We start from the raw sequence: 26,018 nt of genomic DNA, 5'->3' as shown, positions 1-26,018 counted from the left end.
GTGGTTGAGAGTCCGCCTGCCGAAGAAGGGGACACGGGTTCCTGCCCCGGTCCGGGAGGATCCCACATGCCGCGGAGCGGCTGGGCCCGTGAGCCATGGCCGCTAAGCCTGCACGTCCGGAGCCTGTGCTCCACAATGGGAGAGGCCACAACAGTGAGAGGCCCGTGTACCAAAAAAAAAAAAAGAAGAGGTTACTGTGGGAGTTCTTATAGTGATTACTATGTTAACATATAATATGATTTCCTAGTAAAGGGAGAGTTTATGCAGCACTTTCCAAGTCTATTGTATCCAGGCCAATTACCATCATAGGTTCAGATCCAAGGAACACAGGTTGATTTACGCAGCATCCCGTTCTTTCTTTTATTCACTTTCTCAGATCTGCTATGAGCTAGAAGCCTGGTAACCAAGCTTACTGATTTAATGCTCTTAGCTGTCCTTCCTTCTTTTATCAATGTTAACTGAGGGCCTACTACATGCTAGGGACTATTCTGTTGCTTAGGATACACCAGGGAGCAAAACAAATTAAAAAAACAAGACAAACCCTGCCATTGTGGAGCTCAAACTCTGGTATCGGGAGATAAACAACGTAATAAATAATTACAGAGTATGTTGGGTGTTAAATGCCATAGTGAAAAAAATAGAACAAGATAAAGGGAGAATGGATAAATGTGTGCATGGGAGGGGACAGGACTTGTCAGTAACGGTTAAGTTCAAGGTAGGCCCCATTGAGAAAGTAATATTTGAGCAAAATCTAAACATAAGCGTTAACCCTGCTGATACCTGCGGAACAGCCTTTGCAAAGGCCTTAAGGGGGAAGTGCACTGTGAGGAGGAAAGGGAACAGGTTGTAGAGGCAAGGATGGAGGTGGGGAGAGCAAGCAGAAGGCCGGAGATGATAATGGTGGTGCTGGTGGTGGGCTACAGTGCAGCTGTTGCCTGCGGTTAGATTTGGGATATAACTGGAAGGTAAAGCCAACAGGATTTCATGGTGGATTCCCTGTACGGAATGAGCGGAAGAAAAGCGCTCAGGATGACTCTAAAGATTTTGGCCAAGAAAATCTTGTTTCTTGAGAAAGAGTTAAATTAGTACATGACTTTGTGACACTGGCCTTCTGGCATTTCAAAACAGACACAACTCGGGAATTCCCTAGTGATCCAGTGGTTAGGGCTCGGCACCGTCACTGCGGTGGCCCGGGTTCAATCCCTGGTCGAGGAACTAAGATCCCGCAAGCCGCACAGCGCGCCAAAAAAACACAAAAAAACAAAACAGACACAACTTGACTTATTTCAGCTAATGACACGATTATTTTCCTGATCGTCAAGGCTCAAAAATCTGGAAAAAGAGACGATGAAAGAAGCATGAGTTTAAAAACCAGAAAACCTCCAGACAAATGTCGATTTGTTTTAAACAAAATTTCTCTATGGACTTCTTTGTTCCTTAAGCAGCAGAATTCCTTTCTTTAAAGGGATACTTACAGGTATATTTTAAAGAGATCCTTTTCAGTCACAAAGTGTTCTCCGTTGATGCTCAGCTAATATATCCCTCCCCCGCACCCCAGCTGTGCCCCACACCCCTGCGGTTCTAGAAGACAGGTTGAAAAACACGGCTCTAATCCACTTCTTTCCTTCATTTTGTAGTTCAAATCCTCGTATCTCCCGCCTGAACTATTATAACAGCCTCTTTACAGTTCTTAACTGGAAATTCCCTCAATCTAATCTCTGCATATCTTCTAGATTAATCCCTGAATCAGAGTTAAGCTTGTTATGACACTATTCAAAAATCCTCGACAGCTCTCCATTATCTTCTTACTAAAGACCCCAATTCCTAACTCTGACATACATTCAAAGTCCTCTAAACGTGACCTCAAACAACCTTTGCCTTGTTGTCTTTCACTTTTCCCCACGTGGGTGGAAATCAGGTGTCATTACTTAAGCAGGATGTTTAATGTGTTTATTGTTATTGTTCAGTTATGTCATTGTCAATGTCATTTCTTCTCCCTGGAACATCCTCCTGTACCAACCCTGCCCACTGAAACCCTATCTGGCCTTCAAGCTAGCATCACTTATGTTTTTGCTGTGAAATCCAAGAAAATTGTAGCAGCGTAAGTTCGCTGACAAAAGTCTTAATAGTGCACTTTTTGCTGTAACTGTAAACTGAGACACCATTACAGTCTCAAAAATTGTTTATTGTACCTCTAACAAATATTTATCAGGTATACTAATGTGTATACATTTATGTTTATTCAGTGGCTGTAAAAGTAATGCACTCAAACCTAGTGCCCAGATTTTGTTATCTAATTCCATTCCCCGCCGAAAGAACAAAGGCTCCTGAGAGAAACGGCTGCCTCCAGGGCTGGGGCAGGGCAGGTACAAGATGAGCCTTTAACATCTTATTAGTCTAAAAAGTAAAGATATGCACAAAAAAAGACGGAAACATGTCACTGACCACATCTGGAATTTAAGCACCAGAATGATTAAGTACTGAATTATAAAACATTGAAAAAAAAATAAGGAATTTATGCATCCGCACTGATAACAAATAGATAAAATAAACAACATATGGGGGAGAAGGGAGGGCTTTTACTGCAATGGAATGCCAAATGTCTACTGGTAAATATGAAGGGAGGACTGGAGTTGGAAAAATTAGCATCTTGCAGACATCATAGTAAAGACTGCAACAGGCAGAAATCAGCCATGGTGTTAAATCTAGGTGAAAATTTGGATGAGAAGCAGGATATCTGCACTGTCTTAAAGTATCTTCCCACAGGGCTTCCCTGGTGGCGCAGTGGTTGAGAGTCCGCCTGCCGATGCAGGGGACACGGGTTCGTGCCCCGGTCCGGGAAGATCCCACATGCCGCGGAGCGGCTGGGCCCGTGAGCCATGGCCGCTGAGCCTGCGCGTCCGGAGCCTGTGCTCCGCAACGGGAGAGGCCACAGCAGTGAGAGGCCCGCGTACCGCAAAAAAAAAAAAAAAAAAAAAGTATCTTCCCACAGACTGCTTATTAGTTACAAAAAGTTAAGAAAAACAAAACAGAAACAGTCATTATATAGTGGAGAATTCAGACAATACCTTGACTGGATGATCAAATGAGTGACAGACGTGATACCCTGAGAGAGGATGCAACACCAGCCATGCAGCGTTCTGAGCCAAGCATACACAGCCTGGATCTAATCACCGGGAAACATCAGACAAGCACAAAATGAGGAAAGTTCTATTTTTTTAAAATATCAGTAAAAGATAAGAGAGACTATATTCTTCAAAAATGTCCATGTCCCTATATACACTACCAAACGTAAAATAGATAGCTAGTGGGAAGCAGCCACATAGCACAGGGAGATCAGCTCGGTGCTTTGTGACGACCTAGAGGGGTGGGATAGGGAGGGTGGGAGGGAGGCTCAAGAGGGAGGGGATATGCGGATATATATATATATATACATATAGCTGATTCACTTTGTTATACAGCAGAAACTAACACAGCATTGTAAAGCAATTATACTCCAATAAAGATGTTAAAAAAAAATGTCAACGTCATACAAGATAAAGTCTGTGGGGAAAAAAATCCAGATTAAAAGAGGTTAATGTAACAAGTAAATGTATTACCTGACCCTAGACTAGATGCTGTACTGGGAGTGGAGAACGCTATAAAAGACATTATTTAGGTCAACTGATGAAACTGGAATATGGACGGTAAAGTGTCCATATAAATTTATGAAGTTGATAACTGTACTGTGATTATGTAAGAGAACAGAGAAATTTCCTATTTCTATCAGGAAATGCACACTGAAGCATTCAGGAGTAAAGGGCTACAATGGATATTTAGATGTTTCAAGGAAAAAAGAGTATGGGGGATCTGGAGATGAGAGAGAGACACACAACTCAAATGATAAAGCAACACGTTTTGAGCAGATAAATCTGGGTATATAAGGGTTGGGTTTTTTTCATACCAAAAAGAGTGCAACTTTTTGTAGTGTGAAATTATTTCCAAATAAGAGGTTAAAAAGAAAAGAAAGATACTCAAGAGCCTTGAAGGGGCTCTGTAACTAAACTTAGACGGCTAGACCATTAAACTGAAGGCTCATCATAATTCTGGATATTTAAAGATCTCCAACTACTACTTTTATTTAAAAAACATTTCATTTTTAGTAAGCTCTCAAATGACATCAGTATGTATGTATACCATACATACATATGTATACCACCTCATATTATCTTAGAATTTTAACATTACTATTTTATTCTTTGCTTTCTTGTATTTCTTGATAACAACAAATAAAAGATGATATTTTCAAAAATTAAAACTTTTTATTTTTTTCTTTTGTAGAATGTCCAACTTGAGGCTGTCATTAAGAACAGATTTAGGTCATAGTTTATATACCCTACAGTAACAGTATTGTAGTATTTAGCCAATGTGATCTCCCATTTTAAGTTACATATCAGTTAGAAAATCAAGTGTTTACTGTTCTCTACCTCCCATATTATGTTAGGCATTCTCTATTCCATTTACTAGAACAATAAATTCAAATTGTGATAAAATTAAAAAATAGGTATTGTCTGGTAATGTCAACAGTACTACTGGTTGAGTACAAATAGGGAGAGCAGGTGTGCGTCACTACAAGAAAGAGGAAGAGGGGTTAGTGGGTCTCTAGTAAACAAATAACATTTATTTTTACTTGTTTCCTTTTCCATTAAACAACTTCGTTTCCCCTAAAGAAGTAGCAGGTCCTTAGGGAACACAATGGCTTCTAAGTGCAACCGCCCCCAACCCCCCCAACAAAAAAACAAACCGGAAAATCCATCAAACAAATAGGAGCTAAAATTCATCATTGCTTCCAAATGTAAAAGAAAGCAAACTTATTTGCAATTAAAAATATGGCTTAAACAACCTAGAAGATTTCACGTGATTGACCATGTTGAGAAAAACTGCCTTATTTTAAAAGAAGAGTGCAAAACCCAAAACAGAAAAGCATTATGATTCAATACTCAATCATGCCATATTGCTGGACTGTGATTTTAAAGTTCACTTTTAAATAGCTGCTCTTCACTAATTGGCTGCTTATGACTCATACCCACGGCTGCTAACCTCTGCACCAATCGCTGTGAAGTCTTTCAGGCTGCATCTGTGAAAGCAGATGGTGTGTTTTCCTTGAGAGCCACAAGAAGAGATATATGCCTGCAGTTCAGGTAGAGAGATGACATCACCCCTCAGAAGAGCATTACCTCACCCTCCCAGCATAGGAATGAGTCACCCGGAGAGTCAACTGCAAATCTCTTGGTATAAAAAAATGTGGGTTATGGTGATGCATTTTCCCATTCCACTGATTTGCCTCTGGAAGCAGCTATTTGTTCTGATTCGCTGCTCTGCATCTCTAATTATGTGACTTGCTTCCCACTTCAGTCATTTTTAAAAATACAAATGCTTGTCATCTGGGGTTTTTTCCTCTATTTGTTTTTCCCTGTTAATAATTTCAAAATAAAAGGTTTGTCAAATCAGCTGCCAACTCGCTACCTAAGATCCAATCAAGGTCTTCAACCACGCAATCACAAAGCAGTTTAGTAAAGTAATTCAATTACCTTTTCTGAACAATCTCTAACTGGCATAATGAATACCAGTGGCACATGTAATCAAGGACTCTATTTGAAATCAGAATGTGAGATAAGAACTCTATTTTCAAGTGGCAGAAGGAACTTCAACTGAGAAAATAAAGGAAGTACTACTACTAAAATGAATATAACCAGCAATAAAAACAAAAATTCTTCTAATATGCAAAAATATATTTTCATTCAGTTCTTCCTTCTTTTTCTATGCAACTACCTCCCCACCCACCCATCCGCAACCTCCCACCATCAACACATACACTTTTGGGGGTACATTCAACTTTATTTTAACTTAATATGAAAGTTTTGAAACATAAAATGTAAAGAGACGAATATAATAAACCCCCATGTATCTGTCACCCAGTTTCAACAATCATCGACATTTTGCTACTCTCCACCCATCCACTACATATATTTGTTAATGAGAGTATTTTAAAGTCAATCACAGGCATCATGTCATTTCACCTATACATACTTCAGTATTCATTGCTGAGAAGCAACTACCATGCCAATGTTACATCTAACAGAAATAAGAGTAATTCCTTAAAATCATCTAATATTCAAATTTCCCTGATATTGCAAGACATACTACATAATTGGTTTGCTTCAACAAGGAACTTAAACTCCACATATTATATTTGATTCTTTTTTTCTCCCTATAAGGGCCCCTTTCATTTCTTTTTCCGTGCATTGATTTACTTGAGAAACCAGATTATTCACCCTACAGAATGTCCCACAGTTTGGATTTTGCATGTCACTTAACTTGTTCCTTTATTCCCTGTATTTTCTAAAGAAGTGTAATTAGGACTGGAGCTCTGATCTGATGCAGGTTTGATTTTTTTGGACAAGACTACTTCACAGGTGGTGCTATATACTTCCTATTATAACAGAGGTCAGCAAACGACAGCTCACGGGCCAAATCTGACCCAGTGCGTGTTTCTGTAAGCAAAGTTTTATTGGAACACAGGCATGCTCATTCATTTCTGTATTGTCTATGACTGCTTTCCCACTACAACTACAGAGACCGTATGGCCTGCAAAGCCCAAGATATTTACTATCTAGCCCTTTACAGAAAAAGTTTGCCAACCCCTGAGTTGTCGTATTTGTTACTATTAATCAGTGGATTTAAGGGAGTCAGCCTGACCCCTCCATTTTAAAGTGTCCCACCAACTTTTCACCATTTTAGTATCAATTGATGATCTACTACTTCAGTAAAATAATAAAATAATGACTTCTAATTCTATCATTCTTTCCACATTTATTAGCTAGAATTTTTCTATGAAGAAGAACTTTCCTCATTCGGCTGTGGAAGCTGGATTTGTATACACTAGCATTTTCTCAAGTAATGACTCACATTAAACACTTTCAAATCCACAAAGTTGTATCCAGTGTGTACCCTAACCAAGAAAGAGGGAAAACGATCACACTGGCCCTGACGGTTATAAAAGCCAAGTCCCAAATACAAGCTCAGCAGCAGTAAGAGTTAAAAGGGAGGAAGGGGGAAGAAACAGAGTGAAAAAGCATGTGGAGAGATGCAGATTCATGAGACAGAGATAAGGAACAATGGAGATAGACTATCTGGGAAAAGGATGGAAAAAAACCAACTACTCTAGAATATTCATGAAAGGGACACCCCTTCTCCCTCCTACCTCAGGAACTCCAAGCATCCCTGGTATAATACAACAAATGATGCTTCCAATGATAAGCTCAGAACTTAGTTAAAAGATAAAAGTCACCAAGATTGGGAACATGTAAAATACATGAAAAACATTTCATTGAAAGTGTTAAATTGTTGACTTTTTTTTGATACCTGGAAATCCCCTTTGCCCAGAACAATTACTTTCCTTGCCATGCTAGCTGTTTTGGAAACCGAGGTAGGATGAGGCAACAGCAGGCACCCAACGTATGAAATGGAAACGTGTCCACGGGGAGGTGACTCCGGCTCATCCAGCCCCATCCCTGACTCCACCAGCCACTCACTGATGTGACCTTGGACAAAAACTAACACTCTACTCTTCTACAAAATGCCTCAAATTAACTTACTGCACTGGAGCCTCAAAAGCACTCTCCACAGCTTTTTGAAAAGGTATGTCTTCTGATCCCTAAACTACCAATGACTGTTTCTACCACTCTGGGGATCCACAGGCCTCCTGCTTTCCTCACTCCTTCCCCTGTCCCCCTCAATTCTTCCAGAGTCAAAACAGAAAGGGTTTTTAACATTTTCTTTTGCTGTAAGACTTTCATTGAGACTTTGATGAATCACAGGGTTCTCTTAATGAGGCATCTGCATTGTTAAGTATCTATGTTTAGTAAATATTTATAAAGAATTCACACCAACTAACCATTGGGGAAATGTGGAAGAAGGCAGGAAAATCCCTAACATCCTACTAAAGCCAATCTCTCCTTGAAACCCTTTCTTCTCTCTGACTCATCACTCTCTACCTGAATTTTAAAATGTTAGGGAGGGACGTCCCTGGGTGCAGTGGTCAAGAATCCGCCTGCCAATGCAGGAGACATGGGTTCGAGCCCTGATCTGGGAAGATCCCACATGCTGCGGAGCAACTAAGCCCGTGCGCCACAACTACTGAAGCCCGCGCGCCTAGAGCCCGTGCTCTGCGACAAGAGAAGCCACCACAATGAGAAGCCCGCGCACCACAACTAGAGAAAGCCCACGTGGCAACCAAGAACCAACGCAGCCATAAATAAATGAATAGACAGATAGATAAATATCCTTCTAAAAAAATTTTTTTTAAATGTTAGGGACTCTGAAAATTTGGCTGGAGGTCATCTTCTCGCCCTACTCTCCTTCCAGGTGATTGCTCCTCTCAGCTCCCAGGACATGAACACTTCTAACTTTTCTCTTCAGCCCAGACTTTTCCTCTGAGAGCACCAGACCCACATATGCACAGGCTTTCTGAACATCTCTGTTAAGGTCACTCAAGGTCAAGGTCACTCGGCACTCAACGCATGTAAACAAATTTATTTTCTCCCTCTCTATACCTGTTCCTTTTCTTTTTTCTTTTTTTTAAAGGGGCCGGGGAGCAGTCTCGGAGGACACTTTTATTTTTATTTATTTATATATTTTTGGCCGCACCAGCGGCTTGTGGGATCTTAGCTGCCTGACCAGGGATTGAACCCGGGGCCCTCGGCAGTGAAAGCATGGAGTCCTAACGACTGGACTGCCAGAGAATTCCCCCACCTGTTCTTAATTTACTACTAATTTCTCCTTTGGTCTTTTCATTTCATAAAGACGTCCCTCCTTAAACTTCTCTTCAATCCATCACTTCACTTCCCTCACTTCCCCGGTCACCTTATCATCCCCATCTGTACTAGACCTGGTCTCTTAACTAGTCTTCCCACTTCTGCTCTTCTTCCTCTTCCAGTCCATTCTCTACAGTCAGTAGAGACTGACTATGTAAGTGGTCAGTAGTCAGTAGACTACAGGAGAGACTGATTCTAGAAGGATTTTAGGGATTCACCTGCTTTCTCCCAGATTGATCATTCCTGCTGCAAGGCCTTGATGCCAGCCGTTCCCTCTCCCAGAGCAGTCCTTCCCAGCCTCTCTACCCATTTCTTGCAGCTCTTTCTCCTCATAGGATCTCAGTCGTAAACATAATTTCTTCTGAGAAGCCTTCTCTGACTTCTCTGACTTCCCAGCTGGGAGGTCAGGTATCCTTGCTAAGTCTCTCTTAGTTCTACCTGTCCTTGTAACAGTTACCACAACTCAATTATGATACTGACATTATAATCATTTCATATCCGGCTCCACAGAGTGTCATGTAAGTTCCATGATGGCAAGGATCTCATCTGTCCTGGGCATGGTTGTACCCCAGCGCACAGCCCTGCAGGATCCCCTGTCCCCTTAAACACCAGTTCAGTTTTGGATGTGGTAAGTTCAAGTACCTTTGAGTCTCTCACTAGGGTTAAGAAGCAGTTAAGTGCTCACAATGTGCTGAGCGCCATGCTAAAGTCTGCTCTCTATATGAGGTCTTTGAGTGATTATTCCTGATAAAGCACATTAAGAATTATAATGATAAGAGCAGAAAATGCAAACACATTGGTAAGTATTGAGGCATTTCAAAAGGCATGAAATATTGGAAAGGGGGCAAGAAATAAGCACAAGGATCTAGGGTTGAGTCTCCGTTTTACTCCATCAGACAAACCTCTGAACCATTTTGAGCCCCAATTTTCTCATCTGGAAAATGGGGGTTAATAAGAGTATTTTATAAGGCTATGTTAAGGAATAAATAAGAATGGATTTGATGTCACTTTGCAAACTATAAAGTGCTACTCAAGCAATACTTGTCAAGTAGATGTAATGATCCAGGGCTGCTATTTTGAACCTCTAAGGTAATTCGTGTGTGAGTGCATATATACATATACTTGTTAAAGAAAAAAGTTAACAACGAAAATACAAACTCTTAATCTGACTATCTATAAATTCATCATGAGCCTTCTTTTATCCTCAACAAGGAAACTTCAGAAATGACTATGGTTCGTTAACACTAAATTTCACATATTGCAAAAAAGCTTTTAGAATTCAAACAGTCGCTCCAAAAGTAAATTCAAGGAGAGAGCAGAAAGCTTAATTATGCCATGTCAGTAACAGTTGGCCCTTGAATGTGCGTTTGCACTGCATGAATCCACTTACAAGTGAATTTTTGTCACTAAGTACATACTCCAGTGCTCCACGATCCACGGTTGAATTTGCGAACATGGAACCGTGGATACAGAGGCCCACGGAGAAGTTATGTAGGATCTTCCACTGCATGAAGGGTTGGCACCCCTATCCCCAAAGCTGTCCAAGAGCCAACTGTATCTCTTTCCCAATCCTGAATTCACAACACCCATCTAAAAACAAAGTCTTAAAACTATATAAAGATGAGTTTGATATAAGAATTAAATACATCAAACTGTGACCAGTCTTTGACTCACCAGAAATTTCTTATCAGCCCTAAAATTCTCCTTTGAATATAGAAGTTCTGAAGGTTCATAAAGTACTTTATTGGCCAAAAAGATAAACAATATTAAAGAGAAGTTAACAGGCATATTTTTGTATATTTTAATTCTTCAAAAATGTTGCACTATATATCGAACACAAAATGGTAACTCTTAAAGTAAAATGAACAACTGACCAGACTACTAGTTGACAAAATTGACTATTTGTAACTTTATGAGAAAAAAAAAAAGATGTTCCAACATTGTTGTGTTGAGGAAACAATTTTTTAAACATTTCCCTAGATTTCAAGGAAAACATTGAAATTACCATGATGGGGAAAGTAAAGGAAGCTTATCTGCTCAAAGTAAAGTGTTCCCAGGAATCATACCTCAAAGACTAATGAGGAGGCATCATGGTTTACAACTAGTTACGTGATCTAAACGTGAGGGATTATGAGATCTTTCAGTAGATCTGGATATTAGTCGAAGAAGGCATCCCATGTGACATGCTTAAAAGGAAATGTATGTTAAAAAAAAAAAAGAAAGAAAATGCAGAAGAAAAAAGAAATCCTGAAGTGAGTTGGTATTTATGATAATCAAAGATTGTGAATTATTGACCAAGAGCAGTAAGATACCAAGTAGATAGTTATTATTTCATTCTTTCTTTCCTTAACCTATAGTCAACCTACAAAACAAAATACCTCCAGGAAAACAACCAGGTTAATTTTTGAAGTGTACTTTTTGCATTCACGGTGAAAAATACAGATTTAAGTACCTATCTTTGCCTTCACTTCTATTATTATTCATTCATAAAGGAGATAAATAATGTGCACAAGAAGTCAATTTCCTACAAAACAGAGTCAAATCAATGTCTCACTTGGCAACATGTGTGCTGGAATAAATCGATTTAGTTCACAGCACTGTTTTCAGCCATGCTAAGGGATTAATAAAACAAAATTAAATCAAAAAACTGTTTCATTTCTATCATTAAAAGAAAAGCAATTAACCTAAGCAATTATTTAAATATTGGCTTGCTCCGTGATTGACAGTGCCTTTTCCAAATAAACCACCATCTGAGAGGGTGCTCATCTGAGGCTCAAATTGTGCTAGTTTATGTACAGATGAAAGACTGCCAGATGACCAGACATGTTTCAGTACAGACGATCTTTAAAACAGATTACAGATCCTCTTTTAATAAAGCAATACTCAAAACGGTCTACTGATGGACCCTCGGTGAACAAATCAGGTAGCCATTAAAAATGTGCTCTTTTCAAAAGACCCCCCCAACCTGTGAAGGCCCTTCTTCATGACTGCAGTCTGACTCTGCAGTGCACAGGCTGGAAAGCTTCAGCATCATAGCTGTCTGTTTCTGCACCTGTCTGAAACAGAAAGGCGGTATGTCCCTTGGGGAGAAACATGCCTAAAATAAAACAAAACCAAACCCCAAACTCTAACTATAGACTTGTAAGAGAGTTGTTTGTTCTTTTTAAGAGGAAAAAAAAAAAAGGACATTTTAACAGAAAACTGAAACAAAAAACAAATATGGTATCTCTAAATAAGGTAAAGGTAAAGGTATTGTCTAAGGACAGACTAGTTATATATACACAATTATAATATGCATTCTAAATACAGATAAGGAAGAAGGTCTTTGTATTTATAAATGTGTTCCAAAACACAGACAAGTAGACAGTTCAAGGATATTATGTCTACTTAGATTTGGTGAACTGTGATCCAAATGCCACCCAGAGGGCTTCCCTGGTGGCGCAGTGGTTGAGGGTCCGCCTGCCGATGCAGGGGACACGGGTTCGTGCCCTGGTCCGGGAAGATCCCACATGCCGTGGAGCGGCTGCGCCTGTGAGCCATGGCCGCTGGGCCTGCGCGTCCGGAGCCTGTGCTCCGCAACGGGAGAGGCCACAACGGTGAGAGGCCCGCGTACCGCAAAAACAAAACAAACAAACAAACAAATGCCACCCAGAGACCCCAAAGAAAAACTATGCTGATATGTCACAAGACAGAATTTTAAGACAATCAATGAGGAACCGCTGCCAAATCTCCTTAGTGCTTTTTCAAGGCTGAATCTGCATATAAATTAACAGTGGAAAGCAAATCAGATTCTACTCAGGTGGTCCTTCTGAAAATTAAAAACAAAATTCTTAGCTATGATCAAAAGTATTAGATGTAGAACCTAGGGGCACATGTTAAAGGTAGCAGAGTAAACCTTAGGTTCATCATTTATTCTAACACACACACACACACACACACAGTTTTAGCTCGGTTTGTTCAGTATTGTTTTGAGGAAGCTTATAAATACCTAGTCAAGAGGAAAGAGGGGCAAGTCAGGTCTGTGTCCCATGGCGCCTCAACCTTCCGGCAGCATACAATGCATAATGCAACTGTCAATCTCTCTTATCCTTTGGGAACTTATTTTTTTCCTTAACATAATCAAAACATGACTAAAGCAAAATAATAAACTATTTTATATGCTTTTGGATCAGAAAAGGTTAAGGACATCGTGAAAGCAGGCTGACAGGCAATGAGATATGTACCTAACGGTAATGGTTTTGTGCCATTTTTAAAAGAATCCTTAAATGTAGTAAAAGGGGAAGTTAAAAAATTCCTCTAGATAATTTATATGGGTGTGTCATGTGTTTGATGGTACCTGAGTCCTGAAGTTAGGACAATCTTTAGAAATTTAGTCCCTGGTGGTCAGTGATTAAAACTCCGTGCTTCCGCTGTAGGGGGCGTGGGTTCGATCCCTGGTCAAGGAACTAAGATCCCACATGCTGCACAGCACAGCCAAAAAATCTTAAAAAACAACAAGAAGAAATGTAGTCCAATCCATAATTTTACAGAGAAGGAAATTAAAGCTCTACTGAAATAATGAGCCGGGTCACAGAGCCAGTTAACAGCAGCATCAATACTAGAACTGCAGCCTCTGAATCCCAGTGCCTCCTCCACACCCCACGGCCTACAAGGTTCCTGTGATGCTCTTACTTTATTATTCTAGCAAAAGTACGTGTGATCCATAACCAATTCCTCTATCATTAATAACTTAAAAATTATTATACAGTCTATCAAATCCTTTAGCCTTCAGCTTCTCATTAGATAAGTCACTTTAAGAATCAATGCACAGAGAATACATCTTCCCTGGCCTTCTGAGTTTAATTGGTTTCATCCTTGTACCACTCTTGATGAAAGGGTGGAGAAACTGACATTCTAATAGAGGAGTCTCCAAACGGAGCCTCCAATTGTCACCTGGGTGGTTCCTGCTACATCTCCCCACCAGTTCCTGCCTGCTGTACCCAGCTCTCCTCTGCACACTACCTGTCCTCGCAAACGCTGAGCTTCAGACAGAGAAAATTAACTATTTCTCCCAAAAAGTTAGGGACCATCATAAAATTGTCTATCAGATGCATTTAGAAGGGTACTGCATCCAATCCGGGGCATTTCAAATAGCAGTTTTTGTTCCTCTTTTGGTGGTGTTTTGTCCAGCTTCTGAATATAACTTCTAGATACTGAGCGATACACACCTTGCTGAATAACAGGTGACCCAAGCTCGAAATACAGTCCTCTCTCCTTGTTAATGTTTATAACCTTACGAATACTCTCATAATGGTGATATTTCTATTATATACTAGATCAGTCGTTCTCAAAATGCGGTCTGTGGATTCTGTTTGAGGTGCAGAGGGTCAAATGGTTTTCATAAGAAGGTGCTATTTGCCTTTCCCTGGGGTGCTATTTGCATTGATGGTATAAAAGCAACGGTGACTAAAGCATGAATAAGGTAACAGACTCATAGTCCTCACATCTTCACTGTCACACACTCGCAGCAAAAAAAAAAGAAGAAAAAAGTTTCACTCGAGAATGTTCTGATGAAACAATAAAAGTTAAACTGTGACCTGAGTACATATATTTTTACTATTCTGCCCGACTAACCAGGAGGTGTGCATTAAGGACTTCTGCCAAAAACTGAAGCATGTTTTGAGGAAAAGCACTTGCGTGACTGAGTTTTGAGCTGAAACTAGTGGCATTGCTCACAAAGCTCCATTTGCACTTGAAAAATTGAGAGAAAAGCTACAGTGACGAGACTTGGGTATTTGGCAGACGTTTTCTCGAAAATAAAGTGAACCTCTCACTTCAAGGAAAACAACTGACTGTGTTAATGATAAAATACAAGTTTTCAAGCAAAAATTAGAATTTTGGAATAGCTGTATCTACCCATGTGAGCTTGACAGCTTCCCAGTACTGGAAGACTTTTCTGATGAGATCAGTGGTGACAGTAAAAAATTTGAGTTTACAAAATATTCTATAAGGAAATATGTCAACATTTGGAAGATCTGTGTAACTCAGTGAATCAATATTTTCCAAATGATGTTAGAAAATCATGCACGAGTAAAAGGCAAGACAGACCAATGGATGTTACTGGTACAGAGTACAACAGTTCATTGATATGGTTTCAGATTCCGCGGTGCAACTAACCTTTCAGAAACTTCCACTTGTTCTCATGTAGAACCAAAAAAGAATGATCACAATCAACTGAAAAGGCTACTAAAATACTCCCTTTCTCCCCCTACATACGGATTTTATTCTTCATACAGTTCAACCAAAACAACATATCGAACGCAGAAGCATATAGGAAAATCAAGTTGTCTTCTATTAAACTGGAAATTAAAGAGATTTGCAAAAATATAAAACAATGCCACTTTTCTCATTGAATTATTTTTTGGGGAAATACACTTTTTCTTTCTAAAGATTTTTTGATGTGGACCATTTTTAAAGTCTTCATTGAATTTGTTACAATATTGCTTCTGTTCTGGTTTTCTGGCCCCAAGGCATGTGGGATCTTAGCTCCCTGACCAGAGATCGAACCCACACTCCCTGCACTGGAAGGTGAATTCTTAACCACTGGACCGCCAAGGAAGTCCCCACTTGTTCTTCATAAAAATATATTATTTATCCTATGTGCAATGCAATGGGGTTCTTTTTTTTTTTTTTTTTTGCAGTACGCGGGCCTCTCACTGTTGTGGCCTCTCCCGTTGCAGAGCACAGGCTCCGGACGCACAGGCTCAGCGGCCATGGCTCACGGGCCCAGCCGCTCCACGGCATGTGGGATCTTCCCGGACCGGGGCCCGAACCCGTGTCCCCTGCATTGGCAGGCGGACTCTCAACCACTGCGCCACCAGGGAAGCCCTGTTTTAATTTTTAATATGGCTTAAGTTTAGATAGATATAACCCATGGGGAAGAAAGCTCTTTGGATCTCTTCGTAATTTTTAAGAATGTAAAGGGTCCTGAAACCATAAAGTTTGAGATCCACTGCACTGGATGAACAGCCTGAGTTGTAAAGGGGAGGAACATACAAGATGTAGAAAGAGCTCCAGAGCAGGTGGAGTGGAGTACAGTCAGGCAAGCCTGGTTTAATCCCAGCTCTACCATGTAGTCGGTCTGTGACTTCAAGCAAATAACTTCTCTGAGCTTCGTATTCCTCTTCTGTAAAATGACACCAGCATATCAACCTCAGGAGGATGGCTGTGAGGATTACACGGTGTGTAAAGTACATTGTGTGTATATTATAGCTCTGGGAACAATGCTGTCATTAGCATATCTACACAGTAAACACACAGTCTCAAGAAATGGTCCCAAGAACTTAGGGCAGTAGTGATCTAGTCAATTTTTTTGTGTGTAAAGTAGGAAATTAAAACCTAGATAATGCAAAGAGGTCTCAGAATTCTTTCCCTGAAATGGAAAGCGGTCAGTGAGCTTTGCATTTATTGTGTAAAGGTGACACAAACTTTTAAAATATGCTTGCAATTCAACATTTCAAAGCATTCTACCCAAAGGATCAAGGGTTGGGGGTGAGTGGGAAGAAGGATACTTAAAACAAGAGAGACCTAACAAACCACAGAAAATGGTAAGGACTGGGGATGGTGAGAATATTCAACTGTAGTTTAAAAAACAGCTAATGTAATTGCTATTGTAAGAAAATCTTCAAGCTCGACTAGCTGCTTATAATTTAAACACGCTCAATGGCACTCAGGTTATTACGACTACTTGTCATATCATGCAGTGTATGTTTTTGTGAGTGTGCATACTTTAGTTTATAGAAACACACATGCTTTGCACCACTACAACACACTATAATATTACCTCAGATGTAAACAGCTTACAATCTTCTGATTTTGCTCATCACCTTTCATGTCTAGTTTGAAAATAAAGCACAATGTGCATACCCAAGCATAACCTCAGGAGGACATAAATAAATGAATATTCAGGTCTGAGTAGTAATTCATTTGACTATGACATCCAATTCAAACTTTTGAAGGCAATTTACAATCAAAGTGTTATTTATATTAATAATTCACAAGTTCACAATTCTCAACAGATGTTTCCGGTATACTGTCCGGTAAGCAACAGGCACTCTGAAAGTCTAGTCAAGGCTTAGCACACAGCGAGTGTGGAGGCTAGGCAGTGCCACCGCCCTAAGTACCTGCCCGGGTGCCCCAGAAAGGAATCCAGGCTGGATTTTCTAGAGAGCAGCGGGGTCACTGGGAGCAGTTTTCCCATCAGAAAATTTCTTCACCACTCATCAGGTCATTCTCAAGCCCCTCGTGTTAGGTTCTGTCTTTTCCAAACTTGATACCAGCTAAGAAGCTTTTTGAAAGGGAAAGATTGATGATGAAAGGGAAAAAAAAAAGAGTACCCTAGGGAGTATCCCATAGAGACACGGTAGAAGGCTGAGGGTATTCTGGAAAACAGGTGACTGCTTCCACGTCAGCAGTCGTAACTCAAAAGAGGGACTTATTTTAAATGATTTAAACAAGAGGGTAAAGCTCCAGAAAAGGAGAGAGATTTAATCTATTAGAGTCTAGACAAAAGGTCAGGTTGGGGGCTGTGCTTAAATGAGGGGAGTCTAGACTTCCCTCATTTAAACACAGCCCCGGACTTCCCTGGTGGCGCAGTGGTTAAGAATCCGCCTGCCAATGCAGGGGACGCGGCTTCGAGCCCTGGTCTGGGAAGATCCCACAGGCCGCAGAGCAGCTAAGCCCGTGCGCCACAAATACTGAGCCTGCGCTCTGGAGCCCGCGTGCCTAGAGCCCGTGCTCCACAACAAAGAGAGGCCACTGCAATGAGAAGCCTGTGCACTGCAGCGAAGAGTGGTCCCCGCTCGCTGCAACTGGAGAAAGCCTGTGCGCAGCAACAAAGACCCAACACAGCCAAAAATAAATTAATTAATTAATTTAAAATAAATAAATAAACACAGCCCCCAACCTGCCCCTCATCAAGGTGGGCAGTGTCCTTACTTTACTGATGGTGACACTAAAGCTCTGAGGGGCTAAGTCACCTGTCCAAGTTTTGGAGTCATATGCCAGAGTAGTTTTGGAAGCAAGGTCTCTTTTTTTGCAAATAATCCATTTTGTCTAAAATTACACGCCAAGAAAACTTCAGATGAATTATGTCTACAATTAGGATGTACAATTGAGGGAAAAATGTAGTGAATAATTTATGGGATTTTGCAGCATGCATTCCTAACTATTAAAACACAGTTATTTATATTTGTTTTATGATGTCTAGGGACCCTGTGATGATGATGATAATAGGAAGAAGAAGAAATTATGATCATGTTAGAGCTCAGATAATGAGATTTACTGATATAGCAGATAGTATCCTCAATTACTCATTTATAAAATTAACTCATTCCATGCCCAAAACAATGCTAAGAAGTAGGTGACATTACCCACCTCATTTTACAGGAGGGAAACTGAGGAATAGAAAAGCTAAGTAAATGCCCCAAGGGGACATAGCTTGTCAGAGACAGACATGCCCTACACTTAGGCAATCGGACCCTGAGCCACAGCTCTCTAAGCAAATACCTACTATTAATAGCAGCAATTGATGATTTTAACTAAGTTTTCCGGTCAACATATAACAGAAAATTCTCACCTCCGGTTTGCTAAGGCTGGACGACACCAAGGAACCGGATCCCACGTCCAAATCCCACTGCTTTTGACCATGGTTCTCAGGATCCAGGGCAGCAATTCGGCCGTCTAAAGTGCTGATAATCACTAAGGATCTGTAAATTTAAAAAATAATAGGACAGAGTTAAAAAGATATCGAAGACATACACTCAGAAGGAAGCAGTCTCTCCCCAGGCCTCTATCTGTAAGGGGGTGAGCACCTCCTCACGACACTTGTAGCCTTTCCGCCACTCTCTGTCTTGAGCCCTCCAAGACAACTGCACTATGCCCTTTATGGGTTTGTTCCACTCATGAAAAGCCCCAGTCTCCGAGGTCACCCCTCCTTCCCACACTCTAATTCCCACATGGAATTCGACATGCCCTGCTCTGTCCTCTTCCATTTCCCCACCTCCTAAAGCCTTCGCCCTGAAACAGCGTCCCCTGAATGTTCACTTACCTCCTTGCTCTGACAGAAACCTGGCTCTCCCTGAGCACACTGCTTCAGAAGCTATGAGAATTTTCTTCTCCATAACCCTTACCAGGCCCAGTGATGGTGTAGGCACGCTCCTTGCGCCTCGCTACCATTTCTGAACTATTTACTTTCTCTCTGCTCTAAAAATCCTCAGGTTCAGGTCATTCCATCCATTACTCCTCCTAATAATTGTCTACTGACCCTTGGGTCACTAGCCCCATCCCCTGAGGTTTTTGGCGCCTGGTTCACTGTCACTATTAACATGTTCTGTGGGTTTTCATTATCTGTCTATCTCACCTCAGTCCCTAAGCCCTCGTCATTACCAACCACAACTTCCCTGTCCCACTGAAATTTCAAGCATTCCAACCCTAGTCACCAACCCCTCTTTTCCAGCTCACCTCCTCTACTTCCTTGACTCCAAAAAACCTCTGACCCCACCAGAACCCTATCAGCCACTGATCCTCCCGCTGTTCCCCTGAACTTGACTACCATTATGCCTTCACTTCTTTCTTATCCAGTTTAAATTCCATAGTACTCCTTTTTTTTTTTTTTACTTTTTGGTTGCACCGTGCAGCATGCGGGATCTTAGTTCCCCGACCAGGGATCGAACTCGTGCCCCCTGCAGTGGAAACCCGGAGCGTTAACCGCTGGACCACCAGGGAAGTTCCCATAGTCCTTCATTTTAAGCACTTCCTTGCTCACGCCCTCAACTCCCTACCCGCTCTCTTACATCTCACACTGAACTAGCAGAACTCCAACCCTGGTTCAATGAAACTTTCTGCCTTCGCTCAATCTTGCATCTGTGCGGTTGAAGAAAAATATAACCATGCTGACTGGTGTCACTCTACTCATGACTATCATCATCTAAAGGGCTCAAATGATGCTCCACAATCATGACACGTTTCCCTAGTCTATCCACTCTCCCACTGTCCCAGGTCAACTATTTCATTTTGCCTTTGCCCTCAAACTTCCTACCCTAGCTCTTCCAAGCTCGTGCATCTCAGGGACTATGCTTCCTAGATAGGTGTTTACTAAGGAAAACAGAAATAATCAAAAGAGATCCCACCATCCCATCTCTCCATGTAACAGCACCCGGACCCATGAAATCTACCTCCCCTCTTACTGCAGGTGAATTGTCCAGGACTCCATCCACTACCAACACTCCCCTTAGGCAGTAGGTATCTCCCTGTGCATACATAGGGACTCACTCCTCAAAAACCTCTCCTCTTGCTCTCCCATCAGTTATTCCCCCTCCACCACAGCATTCCTCTCAGCCTTCAAACCTGCCATTATATCCCCCAACTTAAAAACCAAACCAGATTAAATATAATGATCCATTCTCCCCGCTCCAGCTTCCAATCCATTTCTCGGCCCCCTTTGGAACAAAACTCCTTGAAAGAGTTGTTATGTAGTCTGGGTCTCCAAATCCTCTCCCCCTTTCTGTGCTGAACTATTTCTAGTCAAGTTCTTCCCTCCACCCCTTCACGGACAGGCTCCTGTGATACTCACCACTGACCTTCACACTGACAAATCCCATTCACTTGACCATCCAGTGACATGTGATCAGCTACTTCTCCTGCTCTCCATCAACTACTCTTTTTTTTCTATTTTATTGATGTTTTTTAAGTTTTGTTTTGTTTTGTTTGTTTGTTTGTTTTTTTGCGGTACGCGGGCCTCTCACTGTTGTGGCCTCTCCCGTTGCGGAGCAGGCTCAGCGGCCATGGCCCACGGGCCCAGCCGCTCCGCGGCATGTGGGATCTTCCCGGACTGGGGCACGAACCCGCGTCCCCTGCATCGGCAGGCAGACTGTCAACCACTGCACCACCAGGGAAGCCCTTAAGTTTTTTTTTTTTTTTAATTTAAGTACAGTTGATTTACAGTGTTGTGTTAGTCTCTAGCGTACACCAAAGTGATTCAGTTATACATATGTGTGTGTCTGTGTATGTTCTTTTTCATATTCTTTTCCAATATGGTTTATTACAGGATATTGAATATAGTTCCCTGTGCTCTACAGTAGGACCTTGTTGTTTATCCTCTATCAACCACTCTTCATGCGGCTTCCAGGGCACCATCTTCTCCTGATTGTTCTTAGTTCTATGCTTCCTTGTCTCAGTTTCATTTCCTGGTCCCTCCTCACCTCTCCTATCTCTGAAAATATTCTCTACCTACATGTACTTTTCTTTGGTGGTCTCATAGATGAAAATATCATCTATATACAGGCAACTTCCAAATTTCTATCTCTGGTTCCAGGCCCCTTCCCTGAACTCTGGGCATACATATGTAACTGCCTGCCAGATTTTTTTTTCTAATAAATTTATTTATTTTATTTATTTATTTCTGGCTCTGTTGGGTCTTCGTTGCTGCACGTGGGCTTTCTCTATTTGTGACGAGCGGGGCTACTCTTCGTTGCAGTGTGCAGGCTTCTCATTGCGGTGGCTTCTCTTGTTGTGGAGCACGGGCTCTAGGCGCACGGGCTTCAGTAGTTGTGGCACGTGGGCTCAGTAGTTGTGGCGCATGGGCTTAGCTGCTCCACGGCATGTGGGATCTTCACGGACCAGGGCTTGAACCCATGTCCCCTGCATTGACAGGCAGATTCTTAACCACTGTGCCACCAGGGAAGTCCCACTGCCTGCCAGATTCAGATTGTCCTACAGGCTTCTCAAAGTGCACGTATCCAAAATCAATATCCCCAGACTGATACCCCCAATTCCTCAAACACATCATGCATGATTTTTCCTCAGGGACTTTGCAGCTACTGTTCCTTTGCATCCTGCAACATATACCCCAGATACACGACAAGCTCTCAATAAATATTTGTGGAATGAAAGGGTTTGTTGAATAATTGTTCTAGGAATTTGTTAGGTATACCGGTCTGCTTCTGAAAGACCATGCAAATTCCAAGCACATATAGTTATGTTCCTGGTTCAGCTTATAAAATGTAACTTTTATCTATCCTACTTCATATACAATACATACAAATTCAAAGTAAAGCTACAAGTCGATTAAGACAAACCAGTTCAAGTACACTCATGTGAAACCTTTCAAAGAACTTAATTGTTTAGCAAATGAATACACTTATCAAGTGAATAAAAGTGTTAATTTAGTTCCCCAACTATACACTAATTCTCACTTTGAATTTTTCAAATGGTAACTCAGTCTCAACTGTGAAAATAAAGATTTTTTGCCACACTACAAACTAGTAATTTTCAATAACACAACAAAAGAAAAGTAACAATCCAACTCCTTTCCCCATGCATTACCCTGCATTCTCAAGAGATCTACTGGGAGTTGGATGAGGAGAATATGAGCCAAAAAATTATGTTATGATGAAGGTATAAAAAAATTCATACCTGACAAGCCAGAATGGAAAAGAATATGAAAAGAATATATACGTGTGTGTGTGTACATATACATATATATATGTACACACACACATCTGAGTCATTTTGGTATACAGAAGAAATTAATATAGCATTGTATATCAACTACACTTCAATAAAATTTCCAAAGAAAAACCTCATACCTTAGATGTGTCAATTTACAAATAAAAGCAATAGACTCTAATCCAGTTAGAGATCAAGGATTCAGAGCCAAGTCAACTCTTTCCTAGTCCTACTGCAGAAAGATCCAATTTTTCTGTTCAATAATCATTAACCATAAATAAATGGTAGAATGAAAAACCCTCTAATTGAGACAAAACTTAGTATACGCAGTGTAACCCATGAAGAATTAAGGAGACCACTGGAACACTTCAGACGCTATTTCTTTAAAATTCAGAACCAATGTTGTTCATTTAATCATGCTAGGCATTCCACTGTTAACAACAACGAAAAAGCTACACTTTTTCTGAATGTGTAGTTATTTGTGCTAGAGGTTTATACAGAGAAAAATGGTAAAATTTTAACTTCCATTTTCAAAACAAAGAAAAACCCAACAATAAAGTATGCATATGTCTTATGTATATATAAAACACATTTTAATAAGTAATTTGGAGTTTAATATCTAACTATCACTGAAAACCTGTAATGTGAGGTGCGTTGAACTGAGTCAAAGATTCTGCTTTTTAAAATAAACAAGAAATTTTCAGATGATGAACTACTATATTTAGAGAATATGTGTGAATTCTAGCAATAACTGAAAGAAAGACAAACACGTGGGCAGGAACAATTAAGTACATCACCCTCTTAACTGCTATTGATATTTAGTATAATCTGATTCTTTGATTTGAATGGCGCATCCGTAATTCTTTTCACCTCTCTTAATGGGAATAACAGAAACTCCCATAACAACCCTGTCAGGTATCAAAAAAAAAAATTCTTCATTCTCCTCTGCTACAAGTTATGGGTTCTGTCCCAAGCACGTCCCTGGAAGGGAGTTTCTCCCTCTGCCATGGCTGGAACTGGGCAGCACCACTCGGCCAAGGAGATATGTAACGATTTAGACTGTCAGACCTTATCACATTCTTGGAGAGAGAAGCAACCAGGAGACAGGCTCTGCTGAAAAACAAAGTCCTCCGGGTGTATGCAGGACAGTCAGAGGTGGCAATAAGATATGGCATTTAGAACAAACATCAGTGAGAGCTGAATAATGAGCCTGCCACCGCCCCCCACCAAAAATAAGGGAGAATCTAAGGCCCTTTATCTCCCCACGATCCACTCGCCCTATTTGGAGGTTTCTATGAGCAAGATGAAAAACTCTTAACTTATTTAAAGATCAAAGGAACTGCAGAAGCAGCATTTCCTGTGGAAAGAATCAGAGCTTTGAAGTCAGCCCTGTGTGCCCAGCCCCATGGCTCTGCTCTTGTTCTGCTCACGGCTCCATTCGAATTGCTTTTTCATGGGTAAAACAGGACTATTTCACTCAGCTCAGCATAACTCAAATTTGCCTGATTATCAAAATAATCTGGAGTGCTTGTTAAAAACCAGTAAAGGTAGGGCTTCCCTGGTGGCGCAGTGGTTGAGAGTCCGCCTGCCGATGCAGGGGACGCGGGTTCCTGCCCCGGTCTGGGAAGATCCCACATGCCGCGGAGCGGCTGGGCGCGTGAGCCATGGCCGCTGAGCCTGCGCGTCCGGAGCCTGTGCTCCGCAACGGGAGAGGCCACAACAGTGAGAGGCCCGCACACCGCAAAAAAAAAAACAAAAAAGAAACAACCAGTAAAGGTTCACAGGTCCCCTCCCCAGAACAGGGTTGGGAGACGATAGCTTAACAAGTACCTGAGGTGAGTCTCAGGATAAGGTCAGTCTGGCAAAGAGTGATTTATCTCAAAGCGCTATTGCCTAGGAGTAAAAAAAATAATCCATTACCTGGATGAAGACGGTCTATTGATCAACTCTGTCAGCAAACCCTTTTGAAACTTCTCTCACTTAACACATTGCTTCGGTTTACAAAGGCATTTGTTTCGATGATTCAACAGCAAGCACCGTTCTCTCACCCATAACCCCATTCTTCAAAGATCCTCTCAAGAAAGGTTTGCAATGACCTCATCCGATGGCCAGGTTCATCCCCTCATCAGGCATCCCTGCAGTGGCAGCTGGGACACTGGCTGCCTCCCATTCTGGCCCAGTCCTCGCCCCTCCTCACCTGCCATCCCGACAGCTCTCAATCTCTAACAAGCGGGCTGAGGAGTTCCAGCTTTATCCAAAGCCCGCTGCTTACTCTATGTGTAATCTGACAGCTACTTATAACCAAATACAAAAGCTGTATTTTTTCTGAATATGTCGTAACTTGTGCTAGAGGTATATACAGAGAAGAACAGTAAACTTCTTTCATTTTCAAAACAAAGAAAAAATCCAACAATAAAATATGCGTATGTCTTATGTATATATAAGAACACTATCTCTGCATTTTCAGCAGGGCATCACCACAAAGCCTTCAGAAAACTTCCCTTCCCTCTCCCAGCTTTCTGCATCCATCCCATCACTGAACATCTAAATCAGAAATCAGATCCACCCTTGCTCTACATTTAGACAACAGTCATGTACTCTGGGCTCTACTTCTATAGTTTCCTTTAAATCTTTTCATTCTTCTTCAGTCTCACTGCCCTTGTCCTACAACAGATTCACATGTCTCATTAGAACATCTTCAGAAAGACTTTCTGCCAGGCTTCCCTGGTGTCTCAGTGGTTGGGAATCCGCCTGCCAATGCAGGGGACACGGTTTCGATCCCTGGTCCGGGAAGATCCCACGTGCCGCAGAGCAACTAAGCCCGTGCGCCACAACTACTAAGCCTGCGCTCTAGAGCCCATGCTCCACAACAAGAGAAGCCACCACAATGAGAAGCCTGCACGCCGTAACAAAGAGTAGCCCCCGCTCGCCGCAACTAGAGAAAGCCCGCGTGCAGCAATGAAGACCCAATGCAGCCAAAAATAATAAATTAATTAATTAAAAAAAAAAAAGACTTTCTGCCCCTGGTCTCATCCCCCTTGCTCTCCCGACCGCTTTTTTGTTTTTTTCCCAACAGTTTTGTTTCTATAATAGAGATCTGATAAACTTCCGAAGTTCCCTGTGCCCAGCGAATAAGGCCACACTGCTTGGTATAGCACATAATCTGACATAACCTAGGTTTCTAACCTTTTGAACAAAGTTCCCTTGTTAATTTGGTTTTTGTCGTATGTCTTCAATGATTTCATGTGCCCCTAAAACATCACTTCTAATGAATTCCCCCCATCTTTAGAGGAACTATTTAAGTACCAATCAAAATATTCAAGGCTTCTGGAAAGAAGTAGCTAAAATTACTAATTAAGTTTGGTATAATTCCAATTCAAAACTGAGAAACTTGACTTTTTAATTAGCCTTCTCCTCAGTGAATGTCCAATTTCCATTAGGTTATTTGGAAAATAAGGGCGATCTCATGGATCCCGCATAGGCAGGTGCATAGGGGTCTAGGAGCCCTGGCTCAGAAACCACTACTCTGAGCCCTTGCTCACGTCATCCCTGCAGCTGAGACTGTCCTTGACACTTCACTTTCAAGGACTCACTCACTTGACGTCTCCATTCGCTTCACTCTCAAACTCTTCTTATGTCACTTTTCATCCATTCTAGTACAGCTAATTCTCTAACACA

At 41.3% G+C, this 26,018-nt stretch overlaps 1 protein-coding gene across 1 annotated transcript in view; it reads right to left on the bottom strand.

The window, feature by feature from the left end:
• The window catches only part of EIF2AK3 (eukaryotic translation initiation factor 2 alpha kinase 3), a 68,560-nt gene that overhangs the window by 34,500 nt on the left and 8,042 nt on the right, over positions 1–26,018 (bottom strand). The window contains exon 2 of the mRNA XM_004285631.3: positions 18,472–18,601. Within this exon, the coding sequence (XP_004285679.1) occupies positions 18,472–18,601 (130 nt within the window). The remainder of the gene's footprint in view (positions 1–18,471; positions 18,602–26,018) is intronic.

Source organism: Orcinus orca, chromosome 13 (assembly GCF_937001465.1).
Source record: "Orcinus orca chromosome 13, mOrcOrc1.1, whole genome shotgun sequence".
Taxonomy (NCBI): Eukaryota; Metazoa; Chordata; class Mammalia; order Artiodactyla; family Delphinidae; genus Orcinus; species Orcinus orca.
This window is presented reverse-complemented; position numbering and strand designations above follow the sequence as displayed.